This window comes from Empidonax traillii, unplaced genomic scaffold (assembly GCF_003031625.1).
Source record: "Empidonax traillii isolate 1590-97213 ecotype Southwest subspecies unplaced genomic scaffold, ASM303162v1 scaffold605:size788243, whole genome shotgun sequence".
Lineage (NCBI taxonomy): Eukaryota > Metazoa > Chordata > Aves > Passeriformes > Tyrannidae > Empidonax > Empidonax traillii.
In genome coordinates, this window is record NW_020955798.1 from 131,354 (window position 1) to 145,274 (window position 13,921).

A 13,921-nucleotide genomic window follows, 5' to 3' on the forward strand; every position below is an offset into this window, starting at 1 on the left:
ACAAAAAAGTGTTTGTTGGAGTGGTGTGCTGGGGTATTTCTTATGTTGTGCTTATGTTCCAGTTACAGAAATTGTTGTTGTAAGGGCTAATATTAAGCACAATTTTCTAAAGATACCATAGCATCTGCAGTGGAAGTGTTTTACTGGAGAGGCTACTTAAGAAGTTATCATTTCTCCTGCTGTTAAAATCGTACATAATATAAAACCCCACAACTTGTTTTAGGATAGCAGCAATGCCCAGCAGTGCTCCTGAAAAGCATAACAACTACTGTCCTGTCTCTGGTATACTAATGTCCTGAGTTGAAACAAATATGCTTAGCAGAAAACTTCAAATACAACAAGAATTTTGTCTTTTTAAAGAGTTTTTTCCCTTGTTTAAGTAGAGGTGTTGACATTCCCTGGAAGTGTGAAATGCATTTAACCAACAATATGTCTCTTCTCTCTTAGATTACAGAAGTTTGTGGAGCCAAGCGTGTGGGTTATTTTGGTCCTGCTCAATTTTATATTGCTTTGAAGTTAATTGCAGCAGCACAGTCAGGGTTCCCAGTACGGATTGAGAGCCTTAAGAATGGTAAGTAGCAAATTTTGCTTGCAGCACTGTGCAGTTGTTTCTCACTTTCTTTAATGCTCGTCAGCTCTCCATGGTGGTTAACTTTTTATTATGTGTCTATGAACAATTTTAAGGAGCAGAGAGAGTAGAAGGTAATGTTACGTGCTTTAAGTGACTGGTAGAAAATTGCAGTGAATTTACATGTATGGCAGAGCTGAAAGGGCATCCCCCTCTGGAAAAAGCAGTACAAAGGAATGGCACGAATGACAGCTGATCAGTGCTAGAGATGCATTTCTCTCTTACCTTCAGCTTCTAATCTTGACAGCTGTCCAGAGTGAGAGCAGATAGCTGCTTTGGGTGGAGGCATATTATGGGGGACATGGGCAGGTCAAGGGGTCCCTCTGTGGAGGGCAGCTTGTAACATTCATCTATTTTAGCAAATAATCTTGCTGAAATAAATGGGTAATGGTGACAAAGTCATATTTCTTTGTTTGAGTAGATATGAAAATGTGTATTAAGTATATTTTAAAACACCTTTTTTCTTCCCAATAAATTGGCAATAATATTAAATGTACCATTTTTGATGGAGAAGACCTCTTCTTGAAAGAGGCTTAACAAACTCAAGTGATGAAGAGACAAAGCAGTACCCTTTTAGCTGCAAAACCTTGATAGCAACTAAATAGAAGGAACTTTATGGTCTTACCTTGGTGGCGCACGCTCTACCTCAGCAGGGCTCAGCTGTCAAGCATGTGGCTGTTTGCTCGAGCTTGAACAGGTTTGCATCCTCAGCTCCCAAATCCCAGGCAGGTGTTTAAACCATGCCCTGAGTCTGTGCTCTGGACAAGAGGGTGTGCCACCATCCTGCTGAAGGAGGGAGGCAACTGGTTCAAGATAAGAGAGATGGTCAGAAAGGCAGGACTTACCCCCAGCCTTGTAATCAGGTCACTGCTCCCAGCACAGTTTCTGCTCTGCTTTCCCTGGTAAAGGCAACGATATGTAAAATTCACGTTCATTGCAAGGCGCAGGGAGGCAGTTCCCAGGCCTGCTGCATCCCAAGGAGGGAATGGCAGAACGGCAAGTACATGCAGACCTGTGTGAGCTGAGCTCCTGCAGTGCAGAGCTCCCGACCAAGTGGAGGGGATCAGATGTAGCTGGTGCAGTTTGGTTCAGTGCCTTGCTGGAACAGGAGTTTAAACCAAGGGTGAAGAGGGGCAGACTGGATTTGTCTGTCAGTTTTCCTTACATGCATCTTGTGCGCTCTCTTATTTCATTGCTTTTTAAGCATTGCTTTTTAAGGATGTTAATTAACAAAAACCCCAAAAAAACAAAACCAAAAAACTTGCCCCCCCCAACTAAATTAGAAACCTGAACTAAGTGAGATTTACTATGTTTTACAAGTCCAGCATCTGCAAATAATCCACAAATTTGAGTGAAAAGGAGTACTTGCGGTCCTTGTACTGATACCCTGCTTACTGTTTCAGTACAATTTCAGTAAAAATGATTCCAGTGCTAATTACATTTTCTCTAAAAATATATGAGTGCCTTTAGAGTGGGGTGAGTAACATGTACCAAACTCCAACTGATTTCTTTCTTTCTGCTAGTAGCTGTAGGTATAAATAATTGCAGAGGTGGTGAATGGCTTTGCTTGGTTTTGAGCTTTCTGTTAATTTTAATTGTATTGATCTTTCAGGATGACTGTGAACAAAAATAAATGGTGTTTCTTAAGAATAATTAGGAATTGTCTTAAAGAGTGACAAAGTGTCACTCTCCTGCTCTGCACAGCAGATGCAACATGGGACTTTTTGACACGGTTGTCTCACTAGGCCTTGGTGTGATCTCTGAACCCTACCATTTTTAATTTGTTCCTTTCATGATGGCAGTGTTCAGGATTCTGTGATCCTGACTGATTAATTCATCAGTCCCACAGTTTCTGTGGGAAACTATTCTTTTCATTACAGGCAAGGTTTTGAAGGCAGGAAATGAGTTTGCTGCTTGCTTTAATAATGTGCACAAGGCTTACTTCTTTCTCTTTGCATAAAGAGATTATATATTAAGCTATACATTAAGAATGTAGCTTTGTGTAACATTCACATTTTTATTCAGACAAAATAATCAAAGGAGTTCCAAATTTAGAAATGTTACAAAATAGAAATAGTAGTCTTTTATAGATAAACTTTTTATTGGTTTTGCAGGACAGTTCTGCTTTAAGTGTTTCTAATGTTCTGTAGTCTCAATTGAATTTTTCTCTCTTTTAATAAAGAATTGCCTCTGCCACGATTTATGGCGCTGAAAAATGACACTGAAGTACGTTATGGGACTCCAGCAGAACTCCATGGAGTTAAATTTCAGGTTCCACATGCAACTTTGGAAAAAAATTCCTACAAAAGAACAGATGAAGGGGACAAACAGGTAACAGGCTTGTCCTCTCCAGGCCGATATATCATTACGCATCCTCCTTTTGGGTCAAGTCCTGTATATGGTTACACTCCCATTGTTTTTCACCAGTTTTGGAATACTAGACAGGAGATGAACTCCTTATATGGAAATAACCAACATCGTGTCTGTGTTCTGGTTTTGGTGCATCCCAGTTATTTCCCTGAAGAAAATTCTCTATATGGGCTTGTATAAACCTGTCAACCCTGTAAATATTCTGTGTAAATTATTTCAGTGTTGTTCTCCTACTTAATCCAGCACTGTTTCTTGGAGAGGACCAGGGAGGAGCAGCAAATAGAAGTCTGTCTGTGAAACAGAACAGGAAAGTGAGTGATATTCCACGGCCAGTACAGTCCTTAGTCATTGCAGAAATACTCAATTGGAGAAGTGTTGAATCATGAGCCACTATTTCTTGGTGGGATAAGGCCCCCAGGTTTTCTTTCATTCTAATGTCCCCAAGGAGTAGTCCAGAAGAAATCTGCTTTTTTGTCCTCAGTGAAACATTTTCCCAGCATCTGTTGTTCTGAGTTGCCGGTTTAATAAAGCTGTCCAAGAGAGATTTGTATTGCCTCTATTTGGCAGAGCTGAGAGCGCTTGTTCAGGTACAAGCAGCTTCACAGTGCTGCGTAATTTTCATAAATACTGATTTGCATGATTTTCCCCAGGCCCAACACTTTCTCCTCTGGTACCATATCAGGCCATGTTGTAAGTGTCTGGTGGAAGCACTTTATCTTCCAGAAACGTGCACACACATTTACCACACAGTGCGTTGGCGTCAGTAACAGTGTTCCCTGAGGTCAGCCAGCAGGAGTGAGCTGATGACAAGATACACAGGTGGAATAACAGGATGAGGAAGAAGAACAACATGTATGCCTATGTGTTTGTGTGTACTGACACTGAAGCAGAACTCTACCCTCAAACCCCTGGCTCCATCTGTATTATTTGTATTGTGTTTTATTTTCCTCTTTATTCAGTAAACTCTTTCAGGATTACATCCTCTACTCAAGCAATCTCAGTAAGTCAAAGGAAAGAGAAAGCTTTAGGGTAGTTACCCAGTGATACCTACAGGTCCACAGAGTGTTTAAAATACCTATTCAGAGATTTATTTTAAATTTTTTGTATATTTTTATATGAAAAATGATCTGCACAATGAATGCACTCACAGTAACTAAATACATAAATTCAAAGATGCCCACTCCCATTGAGCCTTCTACATGTACTTCTTCAGGAATTAAAATATCTTGTACTTCTTTGGAATTAAAATATCTTGAGCTGGTCGTTGTAAAGCTTTGCTATGGCACTACCATGCTTTACTCTTAGAAGACTCAGTACCACAGTCTGTCTTTTCTATTTTAAGCTACCTTTTCTTGGAAATAAAGGGCCTGAGAATGCCACAGCATTTGCCTCTTCTTTGTCTGTCATACTGTACGCATTTGGATTGCTGTGCTGCTGCATCTGGTTGTTTCTTACATCTCAGAATTGTGTTTTTTGTTGGTGTGTTCTTGAAATAGGAACCCAAGTCTCCTCCAATGTCTCCAATCTGCTCACCTCCTGCTTCTCCATCTACTTACCAGAGAATACCCCTAAGTTACGGATATGGTAAAGCAAGAAGTGGTCTGGAGCAGCAACATGGAGGTAGGATAAAAACTGTGATGCACACTGTATTCAATTCTTTTGCCTTTTTTTTTTCTTTATCAGAAGTATCTGAATTCCAAGTGCAATTGACAATCAGCCTAATGATTTTAAAATTTAATTAGACTCATGTTTTAGAAAATTATTTGATCAACTTATTTTGACTGTTCAATCCTGTCTTCCTGTTTCCTTTCTATTAAATTAGATTTGTGTAACTTCTCACAAATGCTAACATCTAGTCTCTGACAAGACTACGTGCAATATATCCCAGTGGCAGAGAGCTTGAAAGTATTGTCAGAACGCACGATGCTTTTGGATTCATTAGCAGGAAAAAAAAACCAATTTCCATAGCCACATATTAATTTTCAGATTGAAAGTGAACCTTCCATTGCAGTAAAGGATAATAATGTCACTGGTTTTGTAACAGAAATAACAATAGAACATGAATATAAAACCAGTGTAACTTAGGCAATACAGACAAAAGACACTGCTTAGTTGCTCAGTCCTTCATCTTGCTGCCATTAGAGGGGGTGGCAAAATGTAAGAAGAAGGTAATGGGGCAGAAACCATTTTAACTATGTCTTTAGTAGCTCCTATTAATAGTAAGGCATCTGTGCTCTCCTAATTGCAACATACGGTGACCAAGTTGGTGGCAGTAGTAGGCATTGGTGGATACTGACCCTCCCTCATCCCTCCTGCTTTAGATTGGTGTGTTTGCAGTGAAGAGTGGATCATGCTAATCCTTTGGCTTTTGTCCTTGTTTATATTATATATCAGTGAAAAAACAGAGCTATTCAACCTTGCTGTCCCAAGTGCCAGTTTAGTGCATGACCTACTGGCTCTTCCCGACCTTTAAGACCCTTCCAGTTTCCTGAAGAGCCCTCCAGAGGGCAGGTCTGGAAGTTTCTGCATAGTGCATGTGTGGGAAGTGCAGTGCCACAAGGCTGGCCTTGGCTGTACTGCAAGTCTGACTCTAAAACTGGACAGCATGTCTTGAAGGGCAGCCCTTTGCACTGCAACCATGTCTATATGTTTTTCTTGATAGTTTTGGAAGTTTTTCATGCTAGAAAACACACATCAGTGTGGCCTTATGCTTAAATCTCCCCTCCGAGGATATCTGTATGTTTCCCACTTTCCTGCCTTTTTTTTTTTTTCTGAAATTAGTAGTTACTTGTATAGGAATAAAAATAGATACCCATACAGGATAAGACTACTTAAGAAAACTAGGGAGTTATGGTGTAATTTTTAAGGTCTTCCTGAGCTCAAATTTTTTAAGATTTCTTGGTCTCCTTTTTCATCATGAGTCTTTAAGGTTCTGACTATCTAATGTAAACTGTCTTTTTGGTAAATTTTAAATATGACGACAGCAGAAGTTCTCAGGTCTGCAAGGTTTGCAAGTGAGATGTCTTTTTGTTTGCATACTTGCCCTATTTTTAAAACATTGTTCCTAAACGTGTAGTTGTGTCACCACTTACTATATTTGCTGTGGTGGAGCCTAAGTGACTTATTTTAGCAAAAGAAGTAATTGTTACTTTTGCTCACTAACTTTATTCCAAATTGGTGAAGTGGCAAGTCACATACTTTGATTCTCAACAGAAACTGGGGAAGGGAGAGGAAGAGTATGTGGAAAAAGTGATTTGCTATTTCATAGCATTGTCAAAGCATATTTTTTTTGCAGCTCGATTGAATTATTTCTTCTTATTTGTAGTGCATTCTTCTACTATATATGGCTGCAAGTATATAAAAAGTATAAATGCATAAACAGGCTATATAAATATGTATTTCAATATGATGAACAGCAGTTTCTGTCATCCAGTAGTATATAACTGACAGTGTCTCAGTAATGTATGGAGAAGAATGCTGCAACGTAAAAGACAAAATACGTGGCTGGAGTTTTGTTGCAGAAGACAAAATGGGCTTTGATACTGTGATATTAGGTTCACTGGGTAGATGCTTGACAAAATGGACTTTTGATGCCCTGATACTACCTTCACAGGCTACATTCTTGGCCTTGAGGTGTTTAATTATTTCTTTTAGCCTAGTAGATTTTTTTTGATTATCGTTTAATTTATATACTTACTTTAAATGTCTGTAGTTCTTTATGAAGTCAGGCACTCTACTCACCAGCAAGATGGACCATCATCAGGGAATTATGGAGCCAAATCTTCACTCACCTGTTCAACTCCTAAACGGGTAATGCATTCCACATTTTTCCTTAGTACTACTACTACTAATTAAATAATAGAGAAATTTAAAAAAAAAAACAAAAAAACACCAGAAAAATTCTCACTTTGAAAATGAAAAGTATTCTCCATGGTGTTTTTAGAGTAGAGACTGAAGTGTGCTTTTTTTAGTATACGACGAAAAAAACCCTGATTGGATGAAGAAATTAAAATAAATAATCCAATTAAGTTGCTAAAGGTAAGTATTAATAAAACATTTTCATCAACATACATGAGGTTCCTGCTTGATTTAGAATGCTGTCTGTAATGGCCTAACATTCTTTGTATTTTGGTTTTTCTCCCCAGTTGTTAAGTTGCATCACAAACAGAATAGATTAATTTCTGGGCATTTGTTTGCTTTTGTGAGATGGGTCTTACGTTTTCCTGCTGGTTGCAAAAGCAGATCTTTCTAGGTTCCAGTATGCCTGCTGTGCATTTATTATGCAAGCAGGTAGTTTGCCCTAAGGAAGGGCAAAGCTCTCCTAGAGATTTTCCTAAATAAGTAAGAGGCTCTACCTTTTCCTCAGTGCTTAGCACTTCACACCCACAATAAAATGTCATCCGAGCCTCCAGAAAAGATCTACAGGTAGTATCACATAATTTGTGCTAGCCTGAGTTGAAATTGGGTGCATTGTGTAGCACTTTGAAATGAAAATCAATTTACAGCTTTATGGTGATGCCTGTTTTGGGGATCTTTTGATGTGTTTCAGAACTGATGTTTTACATTTGATTCTTAGGAAATCGACAAATATGTCAGAGAAAGAAAGGGTTTTAGAGCTGATTGGAGCCTGATTGTTGTTCGTTCTTGCCCTTACTCTTAAAGAGTATTATCATCCAGGCTCACATATTGAATACTAGCCTCAGTTTTAACAAGTAAGTAGCGGAATGGTAATTAGTATGGCCATTTCTGCTTCTTGTCTTCTAAAAACTTGTGTCTATGAATAGAAGAGTATGAATCTGGTTTCTTGAGGTTCCCAATGCCATTCTGGTCCCCTGCCTGTGGCCAATGCCAGTGTCCCTCCCTTCAGTCTCTTTCAGTGGAGCGGGAGCAGCAGGATGGCAGCACCCACTACTCAGATGACCCTTGGAGGATAACGGAGGAGCAGCGGGATTACTACATTAACCAGTTCAGGTCCCTGCAGCCCGACCTGAATGCCTTTATTTCAGGTAATTTTTACCAAACACAGTGCATGTCAGGTAGGGGGACCAGGCTGGGAGGTGAGAAGTTTTAAGTAAATAGATTCTTTTTTCTGTCTGGCAGTGGGTTTATAAGAATCGGTTGTGTTTCCTTTTTGAAGGCAGACTACTCAAAGAGCAAACCATTACTGTGGCCATTGCACTTTTTTCCCTAAATATAATGATTTTAGATATATAATTACATGTAAAGGAGAAGTGTTAGTGGTTTGGTAAAAATTAAAATGAGATTTCTGTATTTGATGCACTATTTTTGTGGATCACACCTGCAGTGTATATTGAGTTGAAACACCCATGAAGGTTGTACTTGCTTTCCCAGTGGAACTGTGGTAGTGTCTATGTGATGACAGTGAAGCATACAGTTAACTGTTCTCTGTGTTCAAGCCTGAGGTTTATGGCTCTGAGGGGCTGAGATTTTGATCTTTAGGTAATTAAAAACCAATCCTGGAGAGCGCATGCACGGTGGAAGTATTGTTAAGAGCATATTGAGATTGCATTTCTGTTTTGAATAGAAGGATCAGACTGCTGGCGAGAGGAGTCACTGCTGGGTACCGACAGTTGGTGTGCGAGGAAGATGTCACAGGTTTTAACTTGAGGAAGTTTTAATGAGCCGTGCTGTATCAGTAGAGCTCAGGAGGCCCTGATGTATCACAGGTTCAGGAGGCTTGGATCTAGCCTCAGTTAAGTCTCCTTCATGCAGTTTGCTTCGAAGAACAAGTGGTAGTTCAATGTTGGTTCTTCCCCTGATGGTTGTCCAAGGGGAAGGGGACTATAGTCTTGGAAGTCTGTACTTTGTTTCCCTATGTTTTGTAAGCCTATACCCAGGAAGGGCTTTCAGGGTGCCTCTGAGAACCTGTGCATATGGGATGCTGAAAAAGTGGATTTGTTAACTAGCAGAAGTATGAGAAGGGCATGAGAAGTATGGCAGGGTGAGTGAGGATGCCTGCAGTAGGACAGGAGCTTTGTGCTATCTGAATCTTCTGGGGTTTATTTTTTTTCTTTCTTTCTTCCTCCCCCCACTCCACCATTCCCAGTAAAATTTGAGCCACGGCAGAGAAGAGTCATGGTTGAAACAGCATCTTGGGAGAGCAGTGCAGATGCTACAGCACTGTACTGCCATGCACATGACTTCTGGGTGAAGCAGGGCTGTTTGTATCTATTATTTCATCACTGGCGACATACTAATTAAGCTGGTTACAATTACTAGTACTAAAGCAGATTTTCCTTTATTTATAATTTTTCCCATATGGAGGGAATGGAGAAATGAGGTCAACAGTTCTGTCTGGCTTTCTCTGTCATTTATTCAGGAGACAAATGGTCCAACAGCTATATTAGCATTTGGTTAATCTGAGTATCTCTTGGATGTAAATTACCAGTCTGCTTCTGGCACAGCAGACCCAGTAAAAGGTGAAAATTTTGAGAATTAATTTCTAGTTGCTGATAAAGCATGCTTTCCCAACAGGTTCTGTAGCAAAGAATTTCTTCACAAAATCAAAGCTGCCTATCCCAGAACTTTCTCACATCTGGTAAGTACTGTAATAGTGTTGGGGATGTGTATCCTGATTTTTAAAAGACACTGAATTCAAGAGTTCTTGTTAAATTTTAAAAGTGCCTTCAGTTGTAATTATTTCTCTCATCTCCAGAATCACTTTGAGGCCCAAGCAGCAGGGTGCTCATTGATCTTCCTGACAGACTTGTTTTCTGGAGAGATGTTGCCCTACTCAGCAGGACTGGGAAGGTTTGAACAGCGACATAACTGAGAGCTGTTCTTAAGTATATTGTAAGCAGCATCATTATCTCAAAGAACTGACATTTTTCATGAAATGACATGGAGGAGAAGCACCTCTGGAATGTTTTAGATGTGTTGATGGCTTTATGTTTGTCTCTGTTTTATCAGAGGCCTAATTAAACAACTACATAATTCATCAGTGCTTTTCTAATGAACCAGTACACTTACTTTTAATGAGCTTATTGAGAAACAATTGTGGATGGAACTGTACATGATAGAATTTGACAAGGATTCTGTTATATTTTCATAAACATCATGGTGCTTTGTAATTCAGTGTCATCCTTGCATCTCTGATAGGAAGAACAAACAGTTTTAAACATGGATCAGAAATGCTGATAGAGGTTTTATTTTTATATATATGCTTTTATGAAGAGAGATGAGAAGAAAAGCTTGCGAGAGCCTAAACATCTGTCAGGGTCAAAGGATATGTCTGGAATCTTTTCAAAGCGGATTGTCAGTTGTGAAAATAAAAAAACAATTGAAGAAACATAGTGTTGGGGGAAGTGAATGTTGGAATTTAAGATTACTTAAAAAGAATGGATTAACCCAATATGTTAACGAAACACATTTTATATTTATTGCTGATGCAACTTGTTTTCTGTGCAGAATTTCAAGAAAAGTATTCCTTTTTAGTAGATAAGTATATTTTGTGACAATGTGATATATCAGGTTGTCTTGCTGTGTTAAACACATGGGATGTCTCAGTCTTTGTCACTATAAGCTCAACAGCTTGAAAAGTGCTTGTTATTTTCAAAGAGTAAGAAGTTATGGTAAATTTAGACCATGGGCTCAAGATAAAATATGACTCAATTCTTGCAGAGAGTTAATTTATAAATTTGAGTTCTTGAACTTCTGATGTCCAGCTTTAGTGTTTGTGAAGCATCCTAGAATTAGAGAGAACTTCTTTAGAGAGAAGCTAACAATAATATTTAAACTTGTCATGAGCATTAATTTACCCCTTTTCTTAAGACTAGCCAATGGTGCTAAGTAACCATTGCTGAAATCCATATTGAACTTTTCCTGCTTGAACTGGTTTAATCCTGCACAAATTGGCCAAAAGTACTTCCAACCATTGAATGGTTGATTTCACTCTTGGAAGAATGTGTGTTTGCAGCTTAGAAGGCCAGCCATATCCTGGGCTACATCAAAAGAGGGGTAACCAGCAGGTTGAGGGAGGGGATTTTGCCCCTCTGCTCTGCTCCAGTGAAACCCCACCTGGAGTGCTACATCCATCTCTGCAGTCCCAACACAAGAAAGGCATGGATCTGCTGGAATGAAGTCCAGAGGAGGGCCACTAAGTTGATCACAGGGCTGAGGCATTTCTCCTATGAAGAGAGTCTGAGAGAGTTCAGGCTCTTCAGCCTGAAGAAGAGAGGGCTTCAGGGAGATCTTCTAGCAGCCTTCCAGTATCTAAACACAGTCCACAAGAAGGCTGGAGACGGGCTTGTCACAAGGGCATGGAGTGATAGGACAAGGGGATTGGCCATAAGCTAAAGAAGGGCAGGTTTAGATTAGACATTAGGAAGAAATTCTTTACTGTGAGGGTGGTGAGGCACTCTTGTTGCCCAGAGAGGTTGTGGATTCCCCATCCCTGGAAGCATTCAAGACCAGGCTGAATGGGGCTCTGAGTAACCTGGTCTGGTGGGAGGTGTCCCTGCCCGTGGCCAGAGGGTGGAGCTAGGTGATCTTTTAGGTCCCTTCCAACCCTAATCACTCTCTAATTCTATAAGTATAGTTATGTATTTCATGTTCTACTATGTGCATACCATAATATTGAATGGTATGATGTAAAAAAAAAATGTACTTTACTGAAAAAGAAAGAAGTGGCAATTCAGTATTAGAAAATTAGCTGGCTTCATCTTCCCCGAGACCAATGTGCAAGTTAGGATCAAGTGCAAATGACAGAGATGCTTGTCTTGTGTTAAAATATCCCTTCTCAGACTTGCATTTTTGTCTCCCTTGTGATGGCACACATATGTTTCCCTGAGGTAACAGCTTGGAAAACGTGTGCCTGTTTTATCCACAGGGAGCTGAGCGATGTGGATTGTGACGGGGCACTGACACTCCCAGAGTTTTGTGCTGCTTTCCACCTTGTGGTTGCGAGGAAGAATGGTTACCAGCTGCCTGAGACTCTGCCGGAGACGCTGCTGCCTGAGTACCTCCAAGCAGGTAATGTTCCTGCAGCAGGTCGTGTCCCTGTAGCTATCTCAGAAATCCGTCATCTATGTAAGACAGGTTCACTTTCCTTCCTGGAGTGGGGTTCTGTGCTGTGTAATGGTTCTCTGGCTGCTTTTTAAGGCAAATGTTTTTTGTTGATTGCTGAGGTAGTAATGAGGGCAGTGAGTCACCATAACAGGTTGCCCCGAGAAGCTGTGGATCCTCCCCCCCCCCCTCCGGAAGTGTTCAAGGCCAGGTTGGATGGGGTTTTGAGCAGCCTGGTCTAGGGGGAGGAGTTCCTACCCATGGCATGGGATTGGAACTAGAATGATCTTCAAAGTCCCTTCCAATCCAAACCATTTTATTAATCTATGATACAGCTTTTAATTCCTTTGATAATTTTTCCTCTAAGTATCTGTCTCTTGAAAATTTGTTGAAAATGATACTGGACTGCTTTAGAACTCAATATGCTAATGTGTTTGTTAGATGCAGTAACTGGTTGTATCAAAGGTTGAAGTTTTTTGTAATTAATTTTGTGTAATCCACAGATTCTTCTATAAGGGCTTTACATTAATGATGGGAATTACAACAGTTTGTGTAGCACAAGGGTGAATTAATCCAAAATGTAACATACCTTATAACAATGTGCAGTGAGAGACCTGTCCTCTCATTTGTTCTCTTCAGTTATGTCTCTTTTAATTATAAATGAACATTGAAATATATACTGTTCCATCTAAAAAACGTGCATGCCTCTCTAGGGCAAGGAGGATTAATCACAGATGATAATTACAGTGCTAAGGGATAATATTTAAGACCTAATAAAATCTCCATTAAATTTGATGACACTGAATATATTAAAAGGCAGGAAGAGAACAAATCAAGCTGCAGTTAAAAAAATTAAATGTTGACCCTGTATCAGATTTGTGAAGTAATTTCTGATGGACTCATGTTCCCTGTAATCCACTGTCTTCATATCCAAAGCAATAAGCTTCTGGAAAGCCTGCACTTCCAAGTCTTCATCACTTTTAATTTCTCTAATTACATTCCCTTGTCATAATTACAACTACCCTTTTCCCTCCAGAACCACAACTTTGTTCACTAACTCTCATGCCTGGTCTCATGATAAATTGGCTTTTAAGCTCAATTGTGCAGGTTCTTCTTGGTGTGTCTTCACATTAAGCCTTTCTGGGTAAAACTGCAATGGAAATAACTATCTCTAGTAGTAGGGAATCATTGTATCAATGGGAGGAATAGAATGGTAAGCTATCTTAGTTCCCTGGGAGTCCTCTTTTATCCTGTTTGTCCCTTTAAGCACTTAGACATACCATTTTTTTAGATGATTATTGTTTTCTGGTGTTGCATGAAATCAAGCATTTCAAGCTGATCTTCATGGAAGAAGTGAAAGGACTAATTTCTTGTGGGTACTGTAAATACCTCAGCTAATATACTAATTCTGGTTAACTTGAAGATCTGAAAATATCTTGTGCTTATTCTCCTACCTAGTCAGGATTCAGAAGTCTGTCTTTTGCAAGTCTTGCATTAATGAAAAGTAGACCATCTCAACACACTGTATCACTGTGAATCACAAGAAAGCATAGAGCCCTGATTGTGTTGCTTCTGAAATAAAAGCATTGATAAGTAAGCAAGTGCCTTATACAATTACCTAAAATGTCAAAATAAATTTTCAAGAAAAAACCGTGGGTTTTTTTATGTTTTCATGATTTGATTTCTCTGAAATTTGTAAATTTTTTTTTTTTGGGCTTGTTAGGAACCTGATGAAGATTACTGGAAACTGTTCTTCATTAGATTGTTGTATTAGTTTCAGAGCATCTAATAAAGAGTGTTGTTAAAGCTTCAAATAAAATGGTTTGGAGCGAAAGAGCATTTAAGAATGCATTAATCTTACTAGTTTTATGATTTGTACTATAAACTACAAGAACAAGT

The 13,921-nt window shown here is 39.4% G+C and overlaps 1 protein-coding gene across 1 annotated transcript in view; it reads left to right on the forward strand.

The window, feature by feature from the left end:
- Window positions 1-13,921, forward strand: part of REPS2 (RALBP1 associated Eps domain containing 2) — a 91,807-nt gene that overhangs the window by 31,963 nt on the left and 45,923 nt on the right. Inside the window, exons 2-8 of the mRNA XM_027898570.1 lie at window positions 448-571; window positions 2,811-2,959; window positions 4,495-4,618; window positions 6,711-6,808; window positions 7,866-8,004; window positions 9,494-9,557; window positions 11,847-11,989. Of these exons, the coding sequence (XP_027754371.1) occupies window positions 448-571; window positions 2,811-2,959; window positions 4,495-4,618; window positions 6,711-6,808; window positions 7,866-8,004; window positions 9,494-9,557; window positions 11,847-11,989 (841 nt within the window). The remainder of the gene's footprint in view (window positions 1-447; window positions 572-2,810; window positions 2,960-4,494; window positions 4,619-6,710; window positions 6,809-7,865; window positions 8,005-9,493; window positions 9,558-11,846; window positions 11,990-13,921) is intronic.